Genomic DNA, 24,243 nt, shown 5'->3' on the forward strand with positions numbered 1-24,243 from the left:
AATAAACTAAGTTATCTTTGTCCCAGTGTGGAATTATACAAACATCAGCATTTAAGGAATTGGTAGTGAATGTTAGAGAAGTTGAAGCTGTTTGTGCAGGGCAAGATTTCTCAAACTGGAAGGTGGAATGCAATCTGCTATCATAAGAAAACTATGGATAGGGTTTAGAGTCAATGGAAGAAGATCATTAATATTTAAGAAAAAAAGAGTGGGTAAAAGAACCTTGGGAAACACCAGCATAAGTGAAGAAGTTAGAAGACAGACAGCCATCTACTATTACCTGTAGTGAGCAGTTAGTGATAAAACTGGATACGCAATTACAAAACACAGTTGGCAAACCATAAAATGGAAGCTTGTTTAGAAGACCTTTATGCCAAACACAATCCTTGAGGTTGTCACAGACATTCTTCTCAGATATGTCAGACAAGCTGTATTTGCAACCTGGGAGTCTAAAACGCTGATGAACTGATATTCGGGTGACACTCAAGTCAAGTGGACCCAATTTCAGCAAAGTCCGGACAGTGTGTGACAGCCAAATCCTCTGCTTGCACCTTCATGATGGTGGGATTGTTAGTAACCCTGGTTAGTATAACCTCCATGCACAAGCCCATGGTGGGTGACCACCCAGGTGTGAAACAACGTAAGCAGGGGTCGAGGTGTGGCACCCACATCACATGAAGGAATGCCACCCCTCTATGTTACCAGGCAGTACTAAGTGGTAGTTGACTCTCATCAACCAGTGCAATACCACCACTTTGCTTATTGGAGGCTTGAAGTGGTGGAACCCGTGTTTAGTCTCTAGAGCTAAGTTCCGGTCAACCCTTCCCCATGTCTTCCATCATGCAGTATGATTGATGACTTTTGAGGTTATGATGAACATCATGGCGAGATCCAATATTCCTTACATTTCAAGGGTACAGCTCTAAAACAGTGTTTGCAGGACGACCGCTAGTTAGTACACTGGACCGAACCTATCGGTAACTCTCTAGGAGGCTTCTGGATCAGCTAGCGTATAACCTTGCTACCTCTACTCTGTCAGATAGTGACTGGAGGGAGTCCAAGTAGTGTGTATGCGGGGAACATTGTCGAAGCCACGTTATGTCAAGGATCTGGGTATATTCTTACCATGTGTACGCAATATCCAAAAATTTCGTTACTTCATACAGCATGTCCCACCCACTTTTTTCTTACTATTGAATACACCATGAATTGTCAAACTAAAAGAGCAAGCTTATCTGCGAAAAGATCTAAACCTCCCAAACACTTCCTAATTCATTTCACAAATATACGTGGTCTCAATTCTAATCTCAACGATGTCCATTTCCACTTGCAGTCTGCCAAACCCCATGTACTTTTTCTGACAGAATCTCAGTTATCGGTTGATTCAACTACTGCTCATCTCAGATGCCCAAATTATTCGGTGTATGATTCCTTTCGCCTCAAAGGTGGTAACTTGTGCATATGTCCGTTCTGATATTCCCTGTCAGAGACTTGGCAATTTGGAATCTCCTCTCTTTGATCTTCTCTGGCTTAAAATCTCTCTATCTCATTGTGTCAAATTCATCTGTTGTTTCTACTCTTCTCCCAACTCCACTAATCACATGGAGCTCTTTGACTTCCTCTCTTTGCAACTTGACTTTCTCCAGTCCAATTTTCCTAACATTGAGGTAATTTTCCTTGGTGATTTTAATGTTCACAACTCCAGCTGGCTTCTGTTTTCTAGTCACACCGACCCAGCTCATCGAGATGCTGAGGCTTTTGCAATTACTAATGACCTTGCATAGATTGTTCATTTACCTACAACAATACCAGATAATCCTAATCCTACACCCAACAAGCTTGATCTTTTTCTCAAAAACAACCCTTTTAAGTACAAGATCGAAGTTAGAGGTCCTTTAGGCACTTCAGATCACAATTTGGTGAATGTCTCTTCTCCAATGGAGCCTTTATCTCGTTGCTATTCCCAACCTCGTGTTGTTTGGCATTACAAGAATACAAAATGGAATGACCTGCGAGATTTCTTTTCTTCTTTTCCTTGGTCGGATTACTGTTTTAAAACTTCTGATGTCAACGTTTGCTCAGATCGTGTCAGTGAAATTATTCTTGCAGGAATGGAATCCTTTATTCCACACTCCACTTTAAAATCTCGTCCTTTATCTAAACCTTGGTTTTCCAATAAATGTGCTAAGGCTGTTCACAAGAGAAGAAAGTTGCATATCGTAATTGGCTTGTTTCTAATTCTTCAGTTTCATTTTCTGCCTACACCAAAGCTCACAACAATTGTATAGCAGTTATTAATCAGTCCAAATTAGAGTTTGAACAGGCTAAGAGTAGAAAACTTGCTTCTTACCCTAATGGTAGCCAAGCATTCAAGTCTCTTGTCAAAACTATTGGCCGCAACTTTTGCCCATCTCTGCTCCCAACTCTATCCAAACCACATGTTCCTGTTGTCACTTCAGACAAGGATAAAGCTGACCTGTTAGCATCCTATTTTTCTTCCAACTAATGTATTAATGATCTTGGAAAAACACCTCCCACTATTCCCAACACACTCCATTCAATGTCTCCTGTGGTCTTCTGTCAAAAGGATGTCAGAAGGATTTTAACGAATCTTGATGCTAAGAAAACTCCAGGTCGCGATTGTATTTCTCCACTTGTTCTCAAAACCTCAGCTCCTGAACTTAATCCTATTCTTTGCCACTTTTTTCACTTTCTTATTCCAAAGGTATTTTTGCTTCTGCTTGAAAATTTGCTCATATCCAGCCAGTTCCTAAAAAGGATGACAAATCCCTCCCATCCAATTATCGTCCCATTGCAATTACTTCTATGCTTTTTAAAGTAATGGAGAAATCAATTAACCGCCAAATCTTAAACTACCTGGAAACCTTCAGTCTGATTAACGATCCCCAGTAAGGAGTCAGTCAGTGTCGATCCACTGGTGATATTCTGGCTTATGTTACCCATTTGTGGACAAATTCAATGGAAAAGTTCGGTGAAACACAAAAGTTGCTCTGGACATCTCAAAGGCTTTCGATAGTGTTTGGCATAAAGGTCTTCTAAACAAGCTTCCATCTTATGGTTTGCCAACTGTTTTTTGTAATTGGTTATCCAGTTTTCTCTCTGATCACTCACTGAGGGTGATGGTAGATGGCTTTGGGATACTACTGTTAATGAAAATTGGATGAAATATAGTGAAATTAAAGTAGAAAATGTCATGGAAAATATAAAGTATAGAAATGGGGCAGGTGTAGGTAAAATTACATCAGATATACTGAAAGCTATGGTGCAAGGAAAGTAGCACCATAACAGTTACATCACATTATTCAGAGATTTCTTTTCAAAGGACAACTTTCATAAGATCAGATTGAGGCATTAATTGTACCAATATATAAAGGAAAAAACACGAATAGATCAAATTAAGAGGAATTTGATCTATTCGTGTACCAAGTAAAATCTAGACAAGTATCTCAAAGAAGAGGGTTAGAACCATTGTTAAATTTAACTTTGAGGTTTTAGTATTCGTAACAGAAAACTATGCAAGGAAGCAAGTTTATACAGTATTGGCAAAAAAAAAGTATCTACTATTCCCTTTCCATTGGAACAAGGGAAACATTACATGGAATGAATTCAGTATGGTATTAAAAGATTTACCAAGATCATTTATGGATGAATTATATGTAAAGCAAGATGCTAATAAGTTAGCTTGACCATTAGATCAAGATGTTACAAAGGTGAAGGTATAAATGGAAAGGAAATTGTGTCTAACAGCTTCAACAAAAAACCAAAAGATTCAACTTCCAAATGGACAAAAATCAAGTTTCCCAACCACTATCCTTTTCAAAACAGAATTTGGATTTACTAATAACTTGCTTTATAAATATAAGATTTAAGGTCATATTTGGATACAAGCAAACTGTGATATGCTTTATTCTTATACTGAACAATATTAGTACATTTGCTGAAGAAACATGGTTTGAATCAGATTCAGCAAATTTGAAGTGCCAGGTGTAGAGGCTTTGAAGTTGAACTGAAAGTTCTTTCTTTTTATGGTCACCACAAGTTTCAACAAGTAGTACAGTCGACTCCGGTTATTTGGAACACATCGGGACTAGTGCATTTTGGGCTGATTAAGCGGCTGCCCCAATTATGCAAAGTTTCACATAAATATTTAAAAATACAGTGGATGCCCGCTTTACAATTGGTTCACTATACAATCAAATCACGTTACGATGGAGTGACCATAGCAAAGTACCATTCACTATACGATGTGTAGAAAGCACCAGTCATTGTGATCACCTTTGTGAATTGAATTTTAATTCTATTAAACGGCAATTCTAATTAGCAAAAATAGGAGGAATATTATCCACAGGCTATAAAAGTAAAAATATATTAAGCACAAATTTACCCTCTTATTACCTTATAAATTAAATGATACGTGAAAATCGGAACAATATACGTGATAATTGGAATAATTAATACGTACTGTAATATGTACATACTAACTAGTTGACATTTCTGTTCACTGACATTTGTGGGTGGGGGTTAAAATTTAAAATAGTAAAAAGATAAGCAATCAATAACAAAGAACATGGCACACACAAATTGCAAGTAACACGATATGTGCAAGTGAGAACGGAGTAACAAGTTACGAAGCTTTAAAAATAGGAATGATGGGAAGATTCTGAAAATTAATTTTTTTATATGATTGAAGATTCCATAGAAGTGTAAACATATTTCACCATAATAACCCACAGAATTACAGCTGTCAGTATTATCACAAATTCAACAAGACCAAGTTTACTATCTGTTTATGATAGATTGCACTAACAGAAAAGTCCAATAAACAGGCGACTGCTAAATGTTTTTATTATTTTATGGTTGTGACCTCCAGAAATCCGACCAAACCATGAGGTATGGTTGGAGACAATCTTAGGGTAATCTCGAGTGCTGCAGTTCACGCCGCGATTAAACAGCATGTTGTTCCAATTAAGCGAAGTAAACACAGGCTATTTTCTCGATTGGGTTCTGTTCTTTAAGATTTGCCCCAAATAAATGGCTGCCCCGATTAACCAGTGGCCCAAATAACCAGAATCCACTGTATAATGGGCTTTTAGTACAGATCTTTAAACAGTCAACAGTATTCTGTTAAACAAATTAATTGGTCAAAGGAACGTGACAAAAAATGAGTCAGCCAATCATATCCTGCTGGTGTTAAAATAGTGCAAAGGCTAAAGTTTCCTGGTTTCCATTTCATAATTTGTGAATGGAGCTCTTTTTTTTTTTTTTTCTGATACATTAAGAAGTATGTTATTACTTATTTCTAAAAGAAATAAAGTAGTATCTGAATATTTGCATTAAGAACCAAGAAATAGGTAACAAAACCTTTTTCTGAACATTTCAACAACCATCAATACAACCAATGTGACAGGTTAGCCTAATAAAGAATGTATAGTACTTTAGAAAATAAAACAAAAGTGCAAACTACTTAACCCTCTACATACCAAGAAGGATCAAACTGTAGAACCCAAAGGGTCAAATTTCCATTGCTGCTGCTAAGAAGCAGCCAGGCATTCACTGGTATTCCTATGCAACCTATGATAGACTAAACTAAGGAAAGCATGTCCTAGTGAAACATAAACAAAGCTACAAAATGTAAATTTTGGCATCAACCAGAGGCAAAAAAACTAAGCCAAAACATGTGCAAATATGCATATTAAAATATATAAAAACATAATAAAGTACATAAAACAAATAAAGCTACAGTAATACTAATTAATCGAAACTGATCAACTAAATGGAAGAAATAATTCAAAAACAAAATCAAAAGGAAGAGTACGTAAGGTATACAGGTAAAGCCAAGAAAAAGAGAGAAGGCACAATGGACTGCATGCTGCCCATATCAGTTTTATTACTTCTAACACATGAAAAAGTAAAAAAAAAAAAAAAAAAGTGGTATTACTTTGTATTACACAATAATAATTTTAAATGAAAATTAAACATATTTCCATAATTACACTGTGTTACATTTACAAGTTACATACTATTACCTCTACGCAAACAAAACTCCACAGGTGTGGACAGGACACCCACACCTGTAGATTTTCAGTGTTTGTATGATTATTAGCATTAGTAGAGGCATATGATGCAAGAAAGCAAACTTATGCAGCATCAGCAAAAAAAAAAAAAAAAAAAAAAAACACTTCCACTTCACCCCTCCATTCGTTCGAAATACCTGTCCAACTGAGCCTTAAATTTATTTAGGCTATCAACTTCCACAACAAGGGATGGAAGTCTGTTCCACCAACCAACTACCCGCTGGATAAAGGCAAATTTCTGCACATCTATTCTACATCTGTCTTTCCTCAATTTAAATTTATGCCCTCTCAGGTGATTATTCTGAGCAAGAGGAAGAATCCCATCAGCATTAAGCATGCTCAAACCATTCAAGGCTTTATACACCTCTATCAGATCACCTCACCGGTGCCTAGTCTCCAGACACTTTAATTTGTAAAACTTAAGCCTTTTTTTGTAAGAGCAACCCTTTGTTCCATTCACTAATCTTGTTGCCCTTTTCTGTACTCGTTCAGGCAGCTCTACATCCTTCTTGAAATGAGGCCTCCAAGATCTGTATACAGTACTCAAGGTGTGGCCAAACCATTGCCTTATACAAAGGGATAATCACCTCCTTATCCCTGCTAGAAAAATTCCTGTATATCATTGACAATACACCATGAGCTACTCTTTCAGCCTGTGCACTGCTCAGAGAACTTCAAATCTGCCTGCACAAATACCCCCATGTCCTTTTCATTCTCAACCACAGTCAGTGTATTACCACAGAGTTGATACGTTGCTCTGGGGTTCCTGTTTCCCAAATGTAGTACTTTACATTTGTCAATGTTAAACTTCATTTGCCACCTCTCAGCACATCTGCTCAACCTTTCCAGATCCTGTTGCAGCAGCAGCAGCATAGTGCCAGAAGTGTCCTTAACAAACCTGCCAACCTTTCTATTGTCTGCAAACTTGGACATTAAGCTTGATATACCATCATCAATATCATTTATAAATACAGAAAACAATAACGGACCCAACACTAAACCCTGAGGGACTCCACTAATAACATTAGTCCACGATGAGCAGTGTCCATTGATTACCACTCTCTGTCTTCTCCCCCACAACCACCCCTTTATCCATAGCAGCAATTTTCCTCCAATGCCACACTGCTCCAATTTGTGCAGCCAGTCTTCCATGTGCAGCAGTATCAAAAGCCTTTCTAAGATCCAAGTATATAATATCAAAGTTATTCCCTGTATCCAGCTCTTTTGTGACTGCATCATAGTATCCAATCAAATTGGTCAGGCAAGACTTCCCCTTAACAAAACCATGCTGTGACCGAGCTATAACTGAAGTCTTGTCTAGATGATCCTGCAGTGCTTCTTTAACCAGTGCCTCCATTAATTTTCCTGGAACAGAAGTTAAACTCACAGGTCTATAATTGCTTGTGTCAGCCTTTGATCCTCCTTTGTGAATTGGGATCACATTTGCACATCTCCAGTCTGTGGGTACCTCCCCTGAGTCCAAGGAAGCTCTCATAATTATGGCTAAGGGTTTGCTTACTTCCTTTGCTGCCTCCTTTAATATAACTGGATAGATCCCATCCATCGCAGGTGCCTTTCTTGTGTTTATATTCAAAAATTTCTCCTCCACTTTACTCTCAGTTATTACAAGATTATCTAGCTTACTGCCAGAGTTGAATACACCTCTGGCATTCTCCTCGCTAAATAACTCCTCATGTGTGAATGTCTATGCAAAATATTCATTTAGTTTGTTAGCTATCTGAGCAGGATCATCAACAGTTGAACAATCGATATCAAGTGGACCAATCTGATTAATCCCCTTCCTTCTAGAGTTAACATAAGTAAAGAACTCTTTGCTGTTTTTCTTTGCATCCTTTGCCAAAGATTTCTCATAATCTGCCTTTGCCTGCCTAACCTCCTTTGTGACTTGGTTACAGACCAGCTTATATCTATCATAGGCTTCTGTGTCACATGTTAATTTGTATGTATCCCATGCATTTTTCTTCTCTGCCATGTGTCTCATTAGTTCATCTGACATCCATTTAGGCCTAAACCTTGAACAATATTTCTTAGTTGGTATGTAAAGCCTAGTAGCTTCCAAGATAAGTTCTTTGAATGCTTCCCATTTTGAATTTGCTGTTGATAACATCATCAGTGGGTCCCACTGTATCGAATTTAAATACGGTCTCAGACCATCATAGCTGCCTTTACGAAAGCAATAACCCTTCCCTTTATCCCTGATGGTAGTTACCTCTTTGAGTAAATCCCACTTCAGCACACTGTGATCACTGCCACCTAGTGGTTCCTTTATATGCAGATTCTTAATGCAAGAAGAATCACTACTGATAATCAAATCAAGAGTATTACTCCCTCTAATTGCCTCCCGAACATGCTGATGAAGAAAACAATCATCCAATAGATCCACAAAAGCATTGCTAGTGTGTGAGTGACCAACTCACAAATTTCATTCAATATCTGGGAAATTAAAATCCCCCATTATAAGACTGATTTACTGGCACACTCTACTTCCCTGTACTGTTTCTTATTATACTCATCAGAGTCATTAGGCCTATAGAACACTCCTACTCTCAATTTTGATCTCCCAATGCTTATGTCACACCAAACTGACTAGACACTGCACTGTCCAGCGATGTCCACTGGCTTCACTTCCTTGGATTTTGTGTTTTTTTTAACTAATTGCATAACCCCTCCTCCCTTCCTATCCTGTCTATCCTTTCTGTAGTCATTGTACTCCCCAAATTCCAGTTCTGCATTCCTTATATCTGTGTGACACCACATCTCTGATATCCTAACAATATCCGCCTTTGATGCTTTGAGCATCACATAGAAGCAGTGCAAGAATCACTTTCACTTCTGCCAGTGGCTACTGTTAATCTATTAATCCTTGTATCCCCCCACAAGCTAGCAGTTTTCTGACCCACCTAACACTGCCTCGATAGCAAATTCATCAAATTTATTTACCAAACTCCTAGCATTGTTGTAAACGCAAGTATACATGCACCTGTTCCTATTCTTAGCTACCCTAACACAACCCATGTGTTTACTTGTACCGCAATGACTCCCAGCAGTCTCTGAAATATCCTGCATCTTGTTTTCCAGGCTTCTGCTCATTCCAATAGAAGCAGTGCAAGAATCACTTTCACTTCTGCCAGTGGCTACTGTTAATCTATTAGTCCTTGTATCCCCCCACAAGCTAGCAGTTTTCTGACCCACCTAACACTGCCTCGATAGCATCAGCAAATATTCTCGCACCCTTTCTATTTAAGTTTATCCAATCCCTGTAGAAGCAGTCTCTCCTGTTAATAAGTACAGACCAGGCTGAAAAAAATTCTACCTCTTGAGCCTTGCACAATTTTTCCAGGGCTGAACTGATCGACAAGGCTCTCATCATATACTCCCTCCTATCGTGTCTGGGCAGATTTGCAGACACTTTCAAATTCAACCCTAATTCACGGCTTTTTTTCAACAGTGACCTGTACTTGTTAAGTAATTCTGCCAGTCTCCTACTCTTAATATCATTAGTGCCAACGTGTACAACTATATCACCTTTTGTGTCCTTAAAAGATGATATCCGCTCTACAACGTCATCAACCTTTGCCCTTTGTCCTGTTACACCTATCCTTTTTACAAAGCATGTTCCCCGTTTCCATGACAATAGAGTCACCAACAACTACTTGTTCCTGTGGGACCAGCACATTCTGCCTTGGGGGTTGCCACTGTGTTGCGTGATGACCAAGTGCAAGCTCTGGCATTGATTTGGGCAGCTGAGAGCAATTTAGATCCTTCGAGGGCATCCACCATGCTTAAATCATACCTGTAGTTCCCTTACCTTTCTCTCAGTTTTTTTTTTTGTTATTTATGAGGTAAGGTACTTGTATTCAAGCAAAAGACTGATGCTTTTGCATGAATACAGATAGTGCCATTACTGCAAAGTGCTGCAGGTACTTCCTGTTGTGATAGCAAGTTCTCTAATTTTCTCCTGTTAACAGTTAATTAAGAATTTAATTTTTTATTTCTGGTAACCACAGTTCCTGGCAAACATAGCACTTGCAATATGTACAAGTGGTAAGTGTGAACAAGTATGCCACAGAAAGGGATATAATCATTGAAAGAGCAATAAATGAAAAGGTGGATTCATATACTTCTTTGGGACAAGTCATTAGCTGTAATAATAAATGGCTAGAAGTCAAGAGAAGAATAAATTTTGGATGAATAACATTCAGGAAATATTATTATTAGCCATATGGTGGAAGGAAGCCTGAGGCTTATGCTGCACCAGCCAAAAAAATTCAAGTTACCCTGAGAGATAGAGAGAGAAGTATAGAAAGGAATCACCAAGAAGCAGAAGGATGATGACATCCAGCTCAGGAACCTGGGAGTGCCAAGCCCATACTCACCAGATGTGAACCCCTGGGTAGTCAAACATGCTGAGGAACAATTTGTCTGAAACATAAAATAATGAACCAATGTATACTCCCCACCATGACTTATGGAAGGGAAACTTGGGCACTCACAAAAAAGAATGGAAGAGAAGCTGAAAACTACACAGCAGAGAAAGGAATGAATTATATTAAGAATCAGACTGTTAGATAAAAAGAGAAACACATGGATTAGGCAGCAAACACAAATAAAAGACATTCTTATCAAAACTAAAGAACTGAAACAGTCTTGGGAAGGACACACAGCTCAAATATATGATGACAGATGGACTAAGAAAATAACCAGAATGGTAACCAAGAGGAGCTAAAAGAAAACCTGGGAGACAACAACAGAGATGGACCAATGAAATTTGCGAGTTCGTGGGTAGTAAATGGATGGCCATTGCACAAAACAGAAGGAAATAGAAAGTTGCTAGAGAGGCCTTCATCCTGCAGTGGATTGAAAATGGCTCATGATGATGATGTATAAGTGGTAAAATGGAATTAATTTTAATTTAAAATTATTATATAATAATACCAAGTATGTTTCTTTTCTCTGAAGTAATGCTCTGTACAGGAACTCCTTGACTTATGTAATGCGCGACTTACGGAAAGTCAACTTTACGTAAGTTTTTGCCTGCCGGTGCAAACTTAAAAAAAATCGTGGAAATGTATTTTGCATCCTGTAGGAAAAAATGGAGGTATCATGAAAATATCATAATGTGAACCCAATTACACTTTTTTTTTTTTTTTTTTTTTGTAATTCATTCCAAGTCCTTGGAAGTTGAAAATTTTTCTATATTACTAAGCTATTTAACTCTCTAAAAGGTCATATTCATAATGGAAATTGCACTACATTTTCATCGTTATCATATGTTTGTATTATATGTTTTATGGTTGTGTCCATAAAACAACAAAAACAATTTGCGCTTTCTGATTTATTGGGCTTTTCTGTTAGTGCATCTAATTATAAATGGGTAGTAAACTCGATCTTATCGCATTTGCGATAATACCAATAACTGCAATTATGTGATTCACTGAAAAGGCCTCTAGAGTCAGAAACTCTGTAATTCATCTGTAATGCTACTAAATAACACTGACTCGAATCTATAAAATGCCTTTATTATGATAATATAAAATAAAATATATGCATACTGATTGTATAACTGCATATTAAAATAAAATAAATGTTGTATAACAAGAATAAACTACAATAAAATATATAAAATTAAAAGCATAAAAGTTTTTTAAAATCAATAGAACCACTAACACAGGAGCTTTCGGCAGCAACGGACGCCTTCATCAGCTATAGTGGTTGCAGAATGACCGACAATCTATATGTACCACATATGTCTCAGCAAGTCTGCGACATGAACTATGGTGTCTGCGCACGGTTCACACCATTGCACGGAAATGCAATTTTGTGGGTTTTTACGCTATTATGGTGAATTGTGTTCCTCTTCACTGAAATCTTCAATCATATAAAAAACAAATTTTTAGAAACTTCTCTTCATTCCTATTTATGTATTACAATGATGAAGGGAAAGTGACTAATGAAAAGTGCAAGTGGTGGTAGTGCCAATAAATGAAACAAAATTGATTTAAAAATGAAGATGAAAATGATTAAGAAGTATGAAGCAGGACAAAGTTTGTCATCTATTGCAAGGGAATTAAGTCTCGCTGCTTCAACAGTGAATAATATTTTAAAGGATAGTGCACGTATAGCCCACTGTCAAAGGATCAACGCACTTAAGATCAACAATGATCACAAAACAGCATTCAGGTGCTATATCAAAGATGGAACAGCTGTTAATAATATGGATGGAAAATCAGATTCAGAAGCACCCCTGAGTCTAATGACCATTCAAGCAAAAGCAACGCAGCAAATTTTTAACGTTGATGAAACTGCTCTGTATTGGAAAAAAAAAGAGAAAAATACAACAAGTATTTATAAAGATATTAAGGGTAAAGTATGGCGAACCCCAAGCCAAGTTCCTGGCAAGCAACGGGTGGTTTAATAGGTGCAAGCATAGCTCTGGTTTCTACAATGTTAAAGTATGCGGTGAAGTCATAAGTGCTGATTCTGCAGCTATAGAAAAATTGTGATGTGTTGGAAAAAATTATTGATGAAGGCGGCTATTCAACGCAGCAAATTTTTAATGTTAACGAGACTGCTCTGTATAGGGAAAAAATGCTGGATCGAACATACATTGCCAAAGAGGAAAATACAATGCCAGGTTTCACGGTGTCAAAAGATAGGGCCACGCTCCTGCTTGGGGTCTAATGTGGGAGATTACAGATTAAAACCACTGCTTGTGTACCATTCTAGAAATCCTCGTGCATTTAAAGGCATCAATAAAGCCACCCCACCTATGCATTTCCAATCGAACTGGAGAGCATGGATAAAAATCTCAGTTTGAGGATTGGTTTAAATGCTGCTTCATTCCCGAGGTTGAAAATATCGTAAAGACAACAACATTCCTTTCAGGATTTTTCTTCTACTACATAATGCTCCCGGACATCCTACTCATCTAGATGATTTCAATTCAAACGTGAGAGTCATATTTCTACCACCAAACACAACTTCACTCATCCAACCTATGGATCAGGGTAATATTTCGAATTTAAAAGCACACTATTTACGCACATTTGCTCGGGCATTGTCTGCAGTAGATGATGAGAAAAATTTTATGCTAAGAGACTTTTGGAAATCTTATAATATTTACCACACCATCTTGAACATTAATAAGGCCTGGGAGGAAATTACTAAAAGTTGTTTAAATGGCACATGGAAGAAAATATGCCCACAGCACATAAAAGGCTTCGAAGGATTTGAAAACAACAAATCATGCAAAGAGGTTAGTTACAGATAAGATTGTAAAGGTTGCAGAGCTACTTCAGTTGATGCCAAAGACATGGAGGAGCTAATAGAGGAAGAAGAGAAGGAATTATCTAACAAAGAACTTAGACTTCCAGGCAGCGATAGTGAAAGAAGAAAATGCTGATGAAGCTCAAGATGAACCAAATGAGCAGCTCAGACACTTCATCACCAGAGAGATGGCAATGGCATTTCATGAAATTGCATTGGCAATGGTGAGGTTTAAAAAGATCGATCCTGACAGCGAACGATTCTTAAAAGTTAACAGAGGGGTGAATGATATGCTTGCTTGCTACAAAGAAATCTATGATGAAAAGAATAAGCCACAGTCCAGTCTTCCATTAATATATTCTTTTGTAAGGTTGAGCAGTTGACCCCCTTCTAAATCTCCACAGCCCTCAGCCTCCACAGCAACATACGTATCAGCTAACGGCATCGATTCTGGAAACTATGCTCGAGAGGTAAAACTTGCTGACGTTATGCCTGTCTCCTCTCTTTTTTTGTAATTTTATAATTTTGAAATTTTTTTAAATTGCACGCTTTTGTAATTTTTTCTGCGCATGAGATAAAAAATTGAATAAATACAATAAATAATTCTATTTACATGTTTGCTGAACATTTCTTTTTTGATTCAATCAATTCAGCGAGCACAGTTGCAAGTGCTACACAAGCATGGGGGAAATTTTGACTTACGTAGCATTCCACGGAATGCAACCCTTGTGTAAGTCAGGGAGTTCCTGTGTACTAAAAATCCTAATGACTTTTTCAAGAATCAACCATCAAAATTAAAAGGAAAGGCAATCACACAAGGATTCCCTATTTCTGTAATAGCCACTCTGCAGTTGGTAATAAGTATGTATGAAACAGTATTAAGAATTTAAAATTAAGCCAAACAAAAAAAAAAAAAAAAAAAATTTAATTTTGTTTAGTTTGGCTAAACAAAATTTTAAGGAATTGTCATCTAATCACTAGACATCAGATTACATGCATTATAAAACAGATAAAATATGCACTAAAATATACAAAAATATGTACTACAATTTTTACATGTATTACAATTAATTGAACCACAATTTCTTTGTATTCAACATTTTTAAATAATAAAACTGTTTATGAAAAATTAACAACTTTTTGAGTTTTCCCTTTCAAACCCACACCTGGAATAATTTTTGTTACAATACATTTCTCAAAGTGGTCCACTGTAAATTTGTTTATCATTTTATATGCAGAGAATAACCTTTCTACTTCTCTGGAAGTGACTGGGTCATATTTAAAAATGTGAGCTTTCAAAGTCTCTATTTGACATGGAAGTTCATTTCCTTTTCCAATTATAAATTGATCTATTTTCTTAAACTGTGAAATCCTGAGTTCTTTTCTAAAAAATTATTATTGTATCTTATTTCTTCTCCTATGCCTCCAAGCATGGCTAAAATCTGCAATTCAACTTTTTCCATCTCTCCATCGCTCAAATAAAGTCCCCACGTTTCACATTTGCTTATATAACTAGGTAATGGGATGAAATGGGTTTGGATGAATAATAAATATTTTATAGCAAAAGAATCACAAAGCATTGCCTTAGCACTACTAATAGCCACTGAATGCATACTATCCAAGGAATCAAATTCTTTTAAAGAATCAATTTTTAGCAATAAATGATGCTGCTTGTAACCATATTCCTCATCTTGTGAGAACAGGAATAGGTGGGAAAGAAAGAGCAACTGAATGCACACTGTCCAAGGAATCAACAAATTCTTTAATAGAATTAAAATTTTTAGCAATACAGTCAGTCCTCATATAACACGTGTTTGCACTACACGAATTCGATCATACACGATTTATAAATAGGGGAACGATATCTTATATAACACGAACCGAATTCACTTATGCACGATTCGCCTTTGTGTTTACAAGAAATGGCAATCGAACGCAGAATCACCCCCAACCGAACGCAACACGATAGGAATGAAGAGAAGATTCTGAAAATGTATTTATGTTTTTTATATCAGTGAAGGGGAAACACATTTCACCATAATAACGTAAAAACCAACACAATTCCAGCAATCTGTATAATCGCAAATGCAATTAGATCGAGTTTACTACCAGTTTATAACAGATTCCACTAGCAGGAACGCAACTGAAAATTGTTTTTATTGTTTTATGGTAGTGACCTCCAGAAATGTGCTTTAGTAAAATGTGAAGTGTTAATAGTGTATCTCTGCCTTTACGGTGTTGTTTATTCAGTTGCTACACGCGCGCAGCTTTGTTTATATCAAGCGTGCCTCCTCGTTTTGTAATTGTGCTTTATTCCCTAAAAATGAGTAAAATACTTAAAAGGTGTGAAAAGGAAGCATCCTTGTGAAGACACTGCAGATTCAGAGAGAAAAAGAAAAGCAATATCGATAAACAGGCAGACTGGATCAAAAATTCTTACCCGGGAAAATTTATAGTGGCCTCATACTATGGTTTATGGCCACAATCACACCGGCCTCCGGCCCACCAGGATTTCCCCTGTAAGGCTTATGGCCAGTTCGCCTCTGTCGATAGAGAAAAAATATGAAATTTTGAAACGCTTTGAGCGAAATGAAAGACCATGTGATATTGCACGTGCTACAGACCTAAATGAGACAATGCTGAGAATTACAAAGAATGCAGAGAAAATAAAAACAACTTTCATAGCAGGAACAACTCAAAGTGTAATTAAAATCCATTAGATTAAGACACAAAGAATTGGGAGAGATGGAACGGCTGTCATCTGTTTGGATAGAAAATGAAACAAAAAACACGTTTTCTTACGATAGAAGCAAAAGCATTAGCAATATTTTATTACGTAATAGTCGTAATAAAATACGTAAGTATTTTATTACGATTATTTATTGTGTTTGGTAATGTTTTGGTTACAAATGTGTGTTCAATCTTGGGTAGTCAGCACTTAACCCTATTTTTCCCATAGGGCCTGTTGTTTATATTGCACGATTTTGCATTGCACGAGGGTTTCTAGGAACACAACTATCATGCTATACGAGGACTGACTGTAAATGATGCTGCTTGTAATCATATTCCCCCATCTTGTGAGAATAGGATCAGGTGGGAGAGTAAGAGTAGGTAGCATATTTCTATAAGTTGCTATTCTTGAAGGCACTTTTAACAAAATCTTTTTTTATTCTAAAATTAAGTTTGTTAATTTCATCAAAATTCTCCCAAATTGCCTCTGCCAACCTATGTAAGCCATGGGCTACACAAGTAACATGGATCAGATTTGGGTTCAGGTCACTAACAAAATGCAACTCTTTTGCTATGATCAATTCTAGCCATAATAACTGCAAAGAATCATTAATATTACTATTGTAGAGTAATTCACCTTTTTTGAAGGTCTTACAAGCAAGTAAATACAGATGCAATGGTTCTGCATCTAAATTTTTCACGTATAAAATGTGAAATATAGTGGCCAAAAACATCTGTTGTTTCATCGACATACATCCACATGTAGTTTTCTCTACTATCTTGACAAATTTTGCAAATAATGTAGTCATAAATAGCATTAAGGTAATTTTTCTCAAGATAGATTTATCTGAAATATTTTGATTTATACAATATTCTTTCAAAAATTGCATGAAGACTCGATCGTTTAACTTATTAAAAGGGATATTACTGCTTACCAGGGCCTTTGAAAAATCACTTTTCTCTTCTTGTGAAGTACATGGCTTAGTTAAAAAAATTGCTCTGGAAATTTTTCCTTGATTTTCCTTTGCTTGGCCATAACGTATGATGCTGTTTTCCCACATTGGTTGATCTGAATTTTTTCTCATGAATTTTTCTTTTTAGAAACAACACAGAACACAATAATGCTATCCATAATAAAATATTTTTCGTGACTGGCAATCCACAATTCCATACAAAATTTTGTGACAGATTTAAATTTTGGCATGTTTAACAAAAAAATTATCTGATCTAGTTGACAGCACAAGAACGAATAGCAAAACAGCATTAAAATGTTTCCCATGCTGATACGAGAAATTTTCACACGCTCAGAAAAATACTATCCCACGCTAATATTTAGTTGCAATACAGTGTTAGAGAGTTCAGAGATCAACATTCAAAAAAATTATCAAGTTAGGAATATGCAGTATTGCTTGTAATATTTGTGTTATATTTCTGCACTACTAACAACTACAATGGTCACAACATGTATTTACACATGCACATATACAATTGCATATAATCAAAAGTCTACCAATCACAGAACAGCATGTTTAAAACAAACAGCTAACAGTAGATTAAAAGAAATTAAAAAAAAAAAAAAAAAAAAAGGATATTTGTGTGTAATTTAAACCTACCTGGAGTAATACTATAGGATGGAAACTCTTTTCTAGAGAAATATGGTACAAACTCACAAATGCTATGGCCATAAAGGCCAGTGTGGCAAGAATGTAATTTTAATTTCTGAAGACAGACTCCTTTCCTTTGCAATTCTGCATTAGAGTAACCTTCTTGAAAATTTCTGTCATAAAAATAAAATAACAATTCATATAAGCAGAACAGTTAAAGTATTTGAATATTGTTGCAATAATGTTGCCATTTTCTAGGCAGTGGATCAATTTTTAAAATATTAAAAATAATTTTATACTAGGTAATTCTAAATGTATGTTATATTTAGACATGGGGCATGACTCCAAACACCAATAAGAAATAACACACAAATCATTAGTATGGTGATATGTGATGAAGACATAATGACTACATATATCTCTAATGGTAACAGTTTATGCCATTTATATTTATCTTGTATCTGGAGTTATCTTAGCTGTATAAGTGGCTCATGACAAAAATAAGTATTAGTAGTGGCAAATGATGCAAGAAAGCAAGCTTATATAGCATCAGCTAAAAAAAAAAGGAAAATTCCCATATCACTCTCTAAGAGTTTGTCTAGTTCTTCCATGAATTTATTCAAAGTATCTACTTCTACAAAACCAGATGGAAGTTTGTTGCAACAATCAATGACCTGCTGCCAGAAGACAAATTTCTGCACAACTATCCTTCCTCAATTTGAATTTATGTCCCCTCATGTGCATTGTCTGAGCAAGAGGAAGGATTCCATCGGCAACTGAGCTTACTGAATCCATTCAGAGCCAAAAACAGCTCCTCACACGCGTCTCGTCTCCAAATGTTGCAATTGCAGAACTGAAGCCTTTCCCAGTAAGGGCAGCCTTTTGTTCCTCTCACTAAACTTACTGCTCTTCTCTATACCCACCCAGTCCAACAGACCTTCCTTCTGAAAATGAGGCTTCCAGACCTGTAAGAAGTACTCAGGATGTGGCCTAACCACTGCCATGTACAACAGGATAATCACTTCTTTATCCCTACTGGCAAAATTCTTGTATATCATTGAAAAAACCCAAAGGTCTGTCCTGGCAGCCTATCTGCATTGCTCAGAGAACTTCGTATATGACTACAGAATTATCCCCAGATCTTTTTCATTCTACACTATCCTGAGTGTGGTAACACACAGTTGATACAATCATTTTGGGTTATTGTTAGCCATATGAAGTACCTTGCAGCTGTTAATCTAAAACTCCAACTGCCACTTCTCAGCCCATCTGCCTAATTTATATAGATCTTGTTGACTATTAGATCTACCTAATTTATATTGATCCTGCATTTGAAAGTAGCATACCATAATTATTTTCATTAACCACCCTGCCAACTTTTGTATCATCTGCATTCTTAGACATTAGGCCTAATATGACTTCATGAATATTATTAATAAATACCAAAAATAACAATGGGACCAGGGTAAGGGTTCCTTTACTTCAAATATAGACTTGCGCCTATTTCCACTCTGGTAATCCTTGACACAGGCTTCCTAATTTGAAGTTCCTCTTTTTGATCTCCTCTAGTTTTCTCTACCCCATTCTATCAAATTCATCTGTTCATTCTATCATTCCCAAAACTCCACTAATTACTCCAAACTCTTTGACTTCTTTGAAACTCCACTTTCTCTGATCTAACTTTCCTAACAATGAATAACACCACTCTGATGTTTGTAAACTAAAAGCTGTTTTTAACTGAGTTTTTTTTCTAAATCAGGACTGCTGGTTTCAGAAATGTTATTCGGTTTTTTCTATCACATACCACTTTTTCACAAATCACTTAAGTTGATGTCACGAGTTGTATTATTGAATATATTAAGTTAGGAATAAATTCAGGAAATTTGTAAAGTAAATCTTCACATATTGGCAACACTACCTTCAGTCATTCGTTTCTTGACCTTGAGAGCTCCATGCAGCAGTGTTTATCAGTGCGGGCTCAGTTTATATCTGAGGTTATTGTGTCAAACTTGTGCTGAAAAGTGGGTAAAATGTCTCTTCACACAAGTGTTTGAACAATCCAAAATTATTTTGTTATATTTGTGGCAGATATGTAGTCCTCAAGCAAAGACAAGATATTACAGAATTTGTAAAAAAATGTGTACTGTTCTTATTTTGGAGTGAAACTCTTGTGACCAAGATGACAACAGGCACCACAAAGTTTGCCAAGTCTGTGTTGAAGCATTGAGATTGTGAAAAAAATGGTAAAAAGAGGCCATTTGCAATTCCCATGATTTGGCAGGAAACTACAAACCACGGTGATGATTGTTACTTTTGCTTAGTTAATGTAGAGGGATACAATACAAAGAGTAGGAAGAGCATTGGGTATCCTAATATTCCATCTGCCATTATACCAATCCCATAGAGATAACGTGCTGTTTCCATGCTTCCACTTATACTGGAGAATTCAGCAGCAGAGAGTGCTGTTGAATTCTCCAGTGCTGAAAGTATTTCAACTTCTGAAGATGAAACTGCAGTCTACATGCCTGGAGACATTTAGTCTCTTTACACAGCTGTTAACCCTCAACTGTTTACACAGCACAAAGTCAATGATCTGGTAAGAGATTTAAAGTTACCAAAGGAATCTGTAGAACTCCTTGGTTCTAGATTTAAGTTGAAAAATCTTCTAGGGATGTTTCTTGCATGGAGAATAAGAACTAGTCCCCTAATTTTCTGAGGAGAACAATTCTATAGTTTGTTGCAGTAATATAAATGGCTTAATGAACTATTTAGGAATTAGTTACAATCCTACACAGTGGAGACTTTTTATTGACTCATCAAAGAGGAGTCTCAAAGATGTGCTGCTTCACAATGAAACTTAATATGGGTGAATTCCTGTAGCTAACTCTGTGCATTTGAAAGAAGGCATATGAAAACTTGAAAAAGTTGTTGACAAATATTAAGTATGAAAAACATGGTTGGTTGGTCTGTGCAGACTTTAAAGTGATAGGCTTATTATTTGGATAGCAATCTGGCTACACAAAAATGACTTGTTTTTGTGTGAGTGGGACAGTTGGGCAAGGATAAAACACTGGGATGTCAAGGTCTAGCCAAAGAGGGGGGCAGTTTGTGGCATAGATCCAAGAACATAGTTCATAAATTACTAGCGGACCCTGAAACTGTCCTCCTTCCACCCTTGTTCATCAAACTGGGTTTGATGAACAAACCCAGTTTGAGAACTTTACCTCAAAAAGTTCCCTGCTTCAACTACCTCTATATTAAATTCCCACTGATCACCCATGAGAAGTTAAAACAAATTATTTTTGTTGGATCTCAAATTTGCAAACTGATGAGGGACAGAGATTTTGAGGGAACTATGAATAAAAAAGAAAAACAGTATATGGATTGGCTTCAAATCAGTTATTGAGAACTTCTTAGGGACAACAAGGATCCAGACTATAAGAACATTGTTGAAAATACGTTGGAAAACTTCAAGAAGCTGGGTTGTAACGTGAGTGACAAAGTATATTTTTTCACTCCCACATCGACTACTTCCCAGAAAATCTAGGAAGTGTTAACAAAGAACAGGGTGAGAGGTTCAACTCAGACATTAAAGACATGGCGATGGGGTACCAGGTGAGGTGGAATGTCAACATGGCCAACTATTGCCATATGCCGAAGAGGGACTGTAAAGTTGAAAGATCTGCAAGAAAATCAAAGAAATGAAATGAGAGCTGATTGTTTAGTGGACTTTTAACCATACTGCCCTTTTTTAACAGTATTTTCAACATGTATTTAAACATAAATTTTTCGAAAAAAGTAGCATTTTGTTATAATTCCAGAGTACAAATTCTACCAATAATAAAATTTTGTGAAAAATCAAATTATATTTTGTGATTTTTGAAGAAACTTGTCGTGATGGAAACAAAGAGAAGTCAGTTTTGAAATCAGCATTAGAAAATAATTCTGAAACACCAACGAAAACATTAATGAATTTTTTTTCAAAATACAGAGTAGTAATTTTCCATGATGATTTTAAAATTCATAACTCCAGTTGGTTTCCATTTTCTAGTTGCATGGGCCTGGATGGTTCAGATACCAAGGCTTTTGCAATTAATAATGCTCAGCTTTTTCATTTACCTGCCAGAATACCATGCAATTCTTACCACACACTCAATACTCTTGATCTTTTTCTTGCAAATAATCCTCCAGAGTACATGGTCAATGTCAGTGGTCTTCTAGGCATCTCATATCACAACCTGGTGATGATCTCTAATCCAATGGAGCCTCTCTCAATAGCCATTCAAAGCCTTTTGTTTGTTGGCATTACAGGAATGTGAAAGCGAATCATGTGAAAACCACCTCCTATCATTTCCAGAACATTCAATGTCCACTGTGATCTTCCATCAAGAGGATGTCAGAAGAATTTTTGAACAATCTTGATGCCAAGAAAGCCCAAAGTCCTGATGGCATTTCTCTACTTGTTCTTATAACCTGTGCTCCTGAACTTGCCTCTGTTTTGTGTCACCTTTTTACACTTTCTTATTCTACTGGTGTTTTTCCTCTGTTTGGAAATTTGCTGATATTTACCCAGTCCCCAAAAAGGATGACAAATCTCTCCCATCCTATTATCACCTTATTGCACTTCACTCTACTCTTTCCAAAGTAAGGGAGATATCCATTAATCAACAACTCTTGAACTATCTTGAAACTTTCCATCTGATCACAAATATGGATTCCATCTGAGCTGATCTATTTGTAATATATTGGCTTGTATATATATATATATATATATATATATATATATATATATAATTACTACGTGACACAGAGCAAAATGGAAAAAAAAAGAAAATAACAAGTTGCAGCTAAAAATATGTTTAAGGTTAAAATATGTACAGGAAAGTAATACAAAGCTTTCGGACAGTATGTTACCCTTCAGCAGTTTTGACAGTTAATCTAAAAATCTAGAACCTACGTGCATGTAATGGCAGTCATGTATGGTGAACTGAGTGTATGCAACAATTAGCTGTTAGAAGGCAAAGCTTGTAGTTGTGACGCATGGGAACGTTGTAAATGGCAACGTTTGTCGGCCATGAGGATGGTTGCCTCAGTAACGGGATGGGCATGACATCCTCTGTTTGTGTTCTTCAATTAAAAATCAATTTAAAGCAATTAAAATAAGAAAATTAATTTTCTTATTTTTAATTGCATTAAATGGATTTTTAATTATTTTTTTAAACTATTTGTTACTCTAATGTAAGTTTTTTGATTTTTTCGTTTTAATTTCTGGAGAGTATCATATGGAAGTGTTCTATGTACTATATTGAGGTAAACTTCTCTTATTATTTTAAAAATATTGATATCAACATAGAACGTATTGAGCATTACAGCTCTGGTTCATACTATATAAGTTAATAGTGGCATAGCATTTAGAATACTGTTCCAGAGCAGACTCCACATCCAAGGAAATATTAAACTTCTCGAGAGCGTCCAAAGATAAGATATTGCATTCCATAAGAATAGAAAAGGGATACCTACGTGAAGAGAGAGACAACAATGGTGAGTTACAAAACTTAAAGTGAGCATCTCAAGAAAACTAACTGATGTATATAAAGGGGTAAACACTAGGGCTACTTGCAGTGAAATTTAATAACTGTGGGATGATCAAAAAAGGGACATAAAACTGGGGAACATGAATGTAAACTGTTGAGAAAAACTAATGATGACAGCAAGTAAAAGAAAATGGAATGCACTGTCTTCCTCTGTGGATGAGGTTGACAGTTTGATAAAATTTTAGGGAGCAATTGTATTAGTACCCTCTGGTAGAAGGAAGGATATGATTAGAAGGATATAGGTCATACTTGCATTATACAGGGTATATCAATAAGCCTTATAGGGCATACTTGAATTATACGGGGTATATCAGCAAGTCTGATGTCATTCCTACAAATCCAGGTTTAGTGTATCACATACCTTATACATAGATTGAGAAAACACTTCCACAGCGAATCACACTTTAGGTTTAATATAACAACATATGAAAGAAAACCACTGTATTATGCTTGGGAACGTAAAATTATCAAATAAAAATAATAAAAAAACATTGTATTATGCTAGTAAAAGTAAAATTATGAAAAATTTAAAAAAAAAAAAAAAAAAAGAAAGTCTTTACAATCTGATACCCCTTCTGACTGATTGGTGCAAATAGTAGTGATTGACATGCCCAGTTGCTATCATTAGTCCTAGAGTGTTTATCCCCCAGTTGTCACTGTTTTAAACAGCAACAAATGGGGATCAATACCCTAAGACTAACGGATTCATGAGTAAAACAGTTTTCGTAATCTATTGTAAACAAGATTATGGACACGCCATTTTCCGCTTGATCCGTCCCAAATTGTTGACGTAAACTAACATAACATTCTTTAAGTAGTTCAAAATGAAAATCTATTAAAAAAAAAAAAAAAAAAAACACTTTCTTTTGCTTGAATGTTGTTGTTGTTGTTATTTGGTTTTTAGGAGCATTAGCAACTAAGGCCATATTGCTC

At 36.2% G+C, this 24,243-nt stretch overlaps 1 protein-coding gene across 1 annotated transcript in view; it reads right to left on the reverse strand.

The window, feature by feature from the left end:
* LOC150087085 (DNA-binding protein SMUBP-2-like) overlaps positions 1 to 24,243 on the reverse strand; it is a 460,431-nt gene that overhangs the window by 391,553 nt on the left and 44,635 nt on the right. Inside the window, exon 3 of the mRNA XM_090372370.1 lies at positions 17,726 to 17,889. Coding sequence (XP_090228496.1) covers positions 17,726 to 17,889 — 164 coding nt within the window. The remainder of the gene's footprint in view (positions 1 to 17,725; positions 17,890 to 24,243) is intronic.

This window comes from Mastigoproctus giganteus, chromosome 4 (genome assembly GCF_048544385.1).
Source record: "Mastigoproctus giganteus isolate SK-2022 chromosome 4, ASM4854438v1, whole genome shotgun sequence".
Classification (NCBI taxonomy): domain Eukaryota; kingdom Metazoa; phylum Arthropoda; class Arachnida; order Uropygi; family Thelyphonidae; genus Mastigoproctus; species Mastigoproctus giganteus.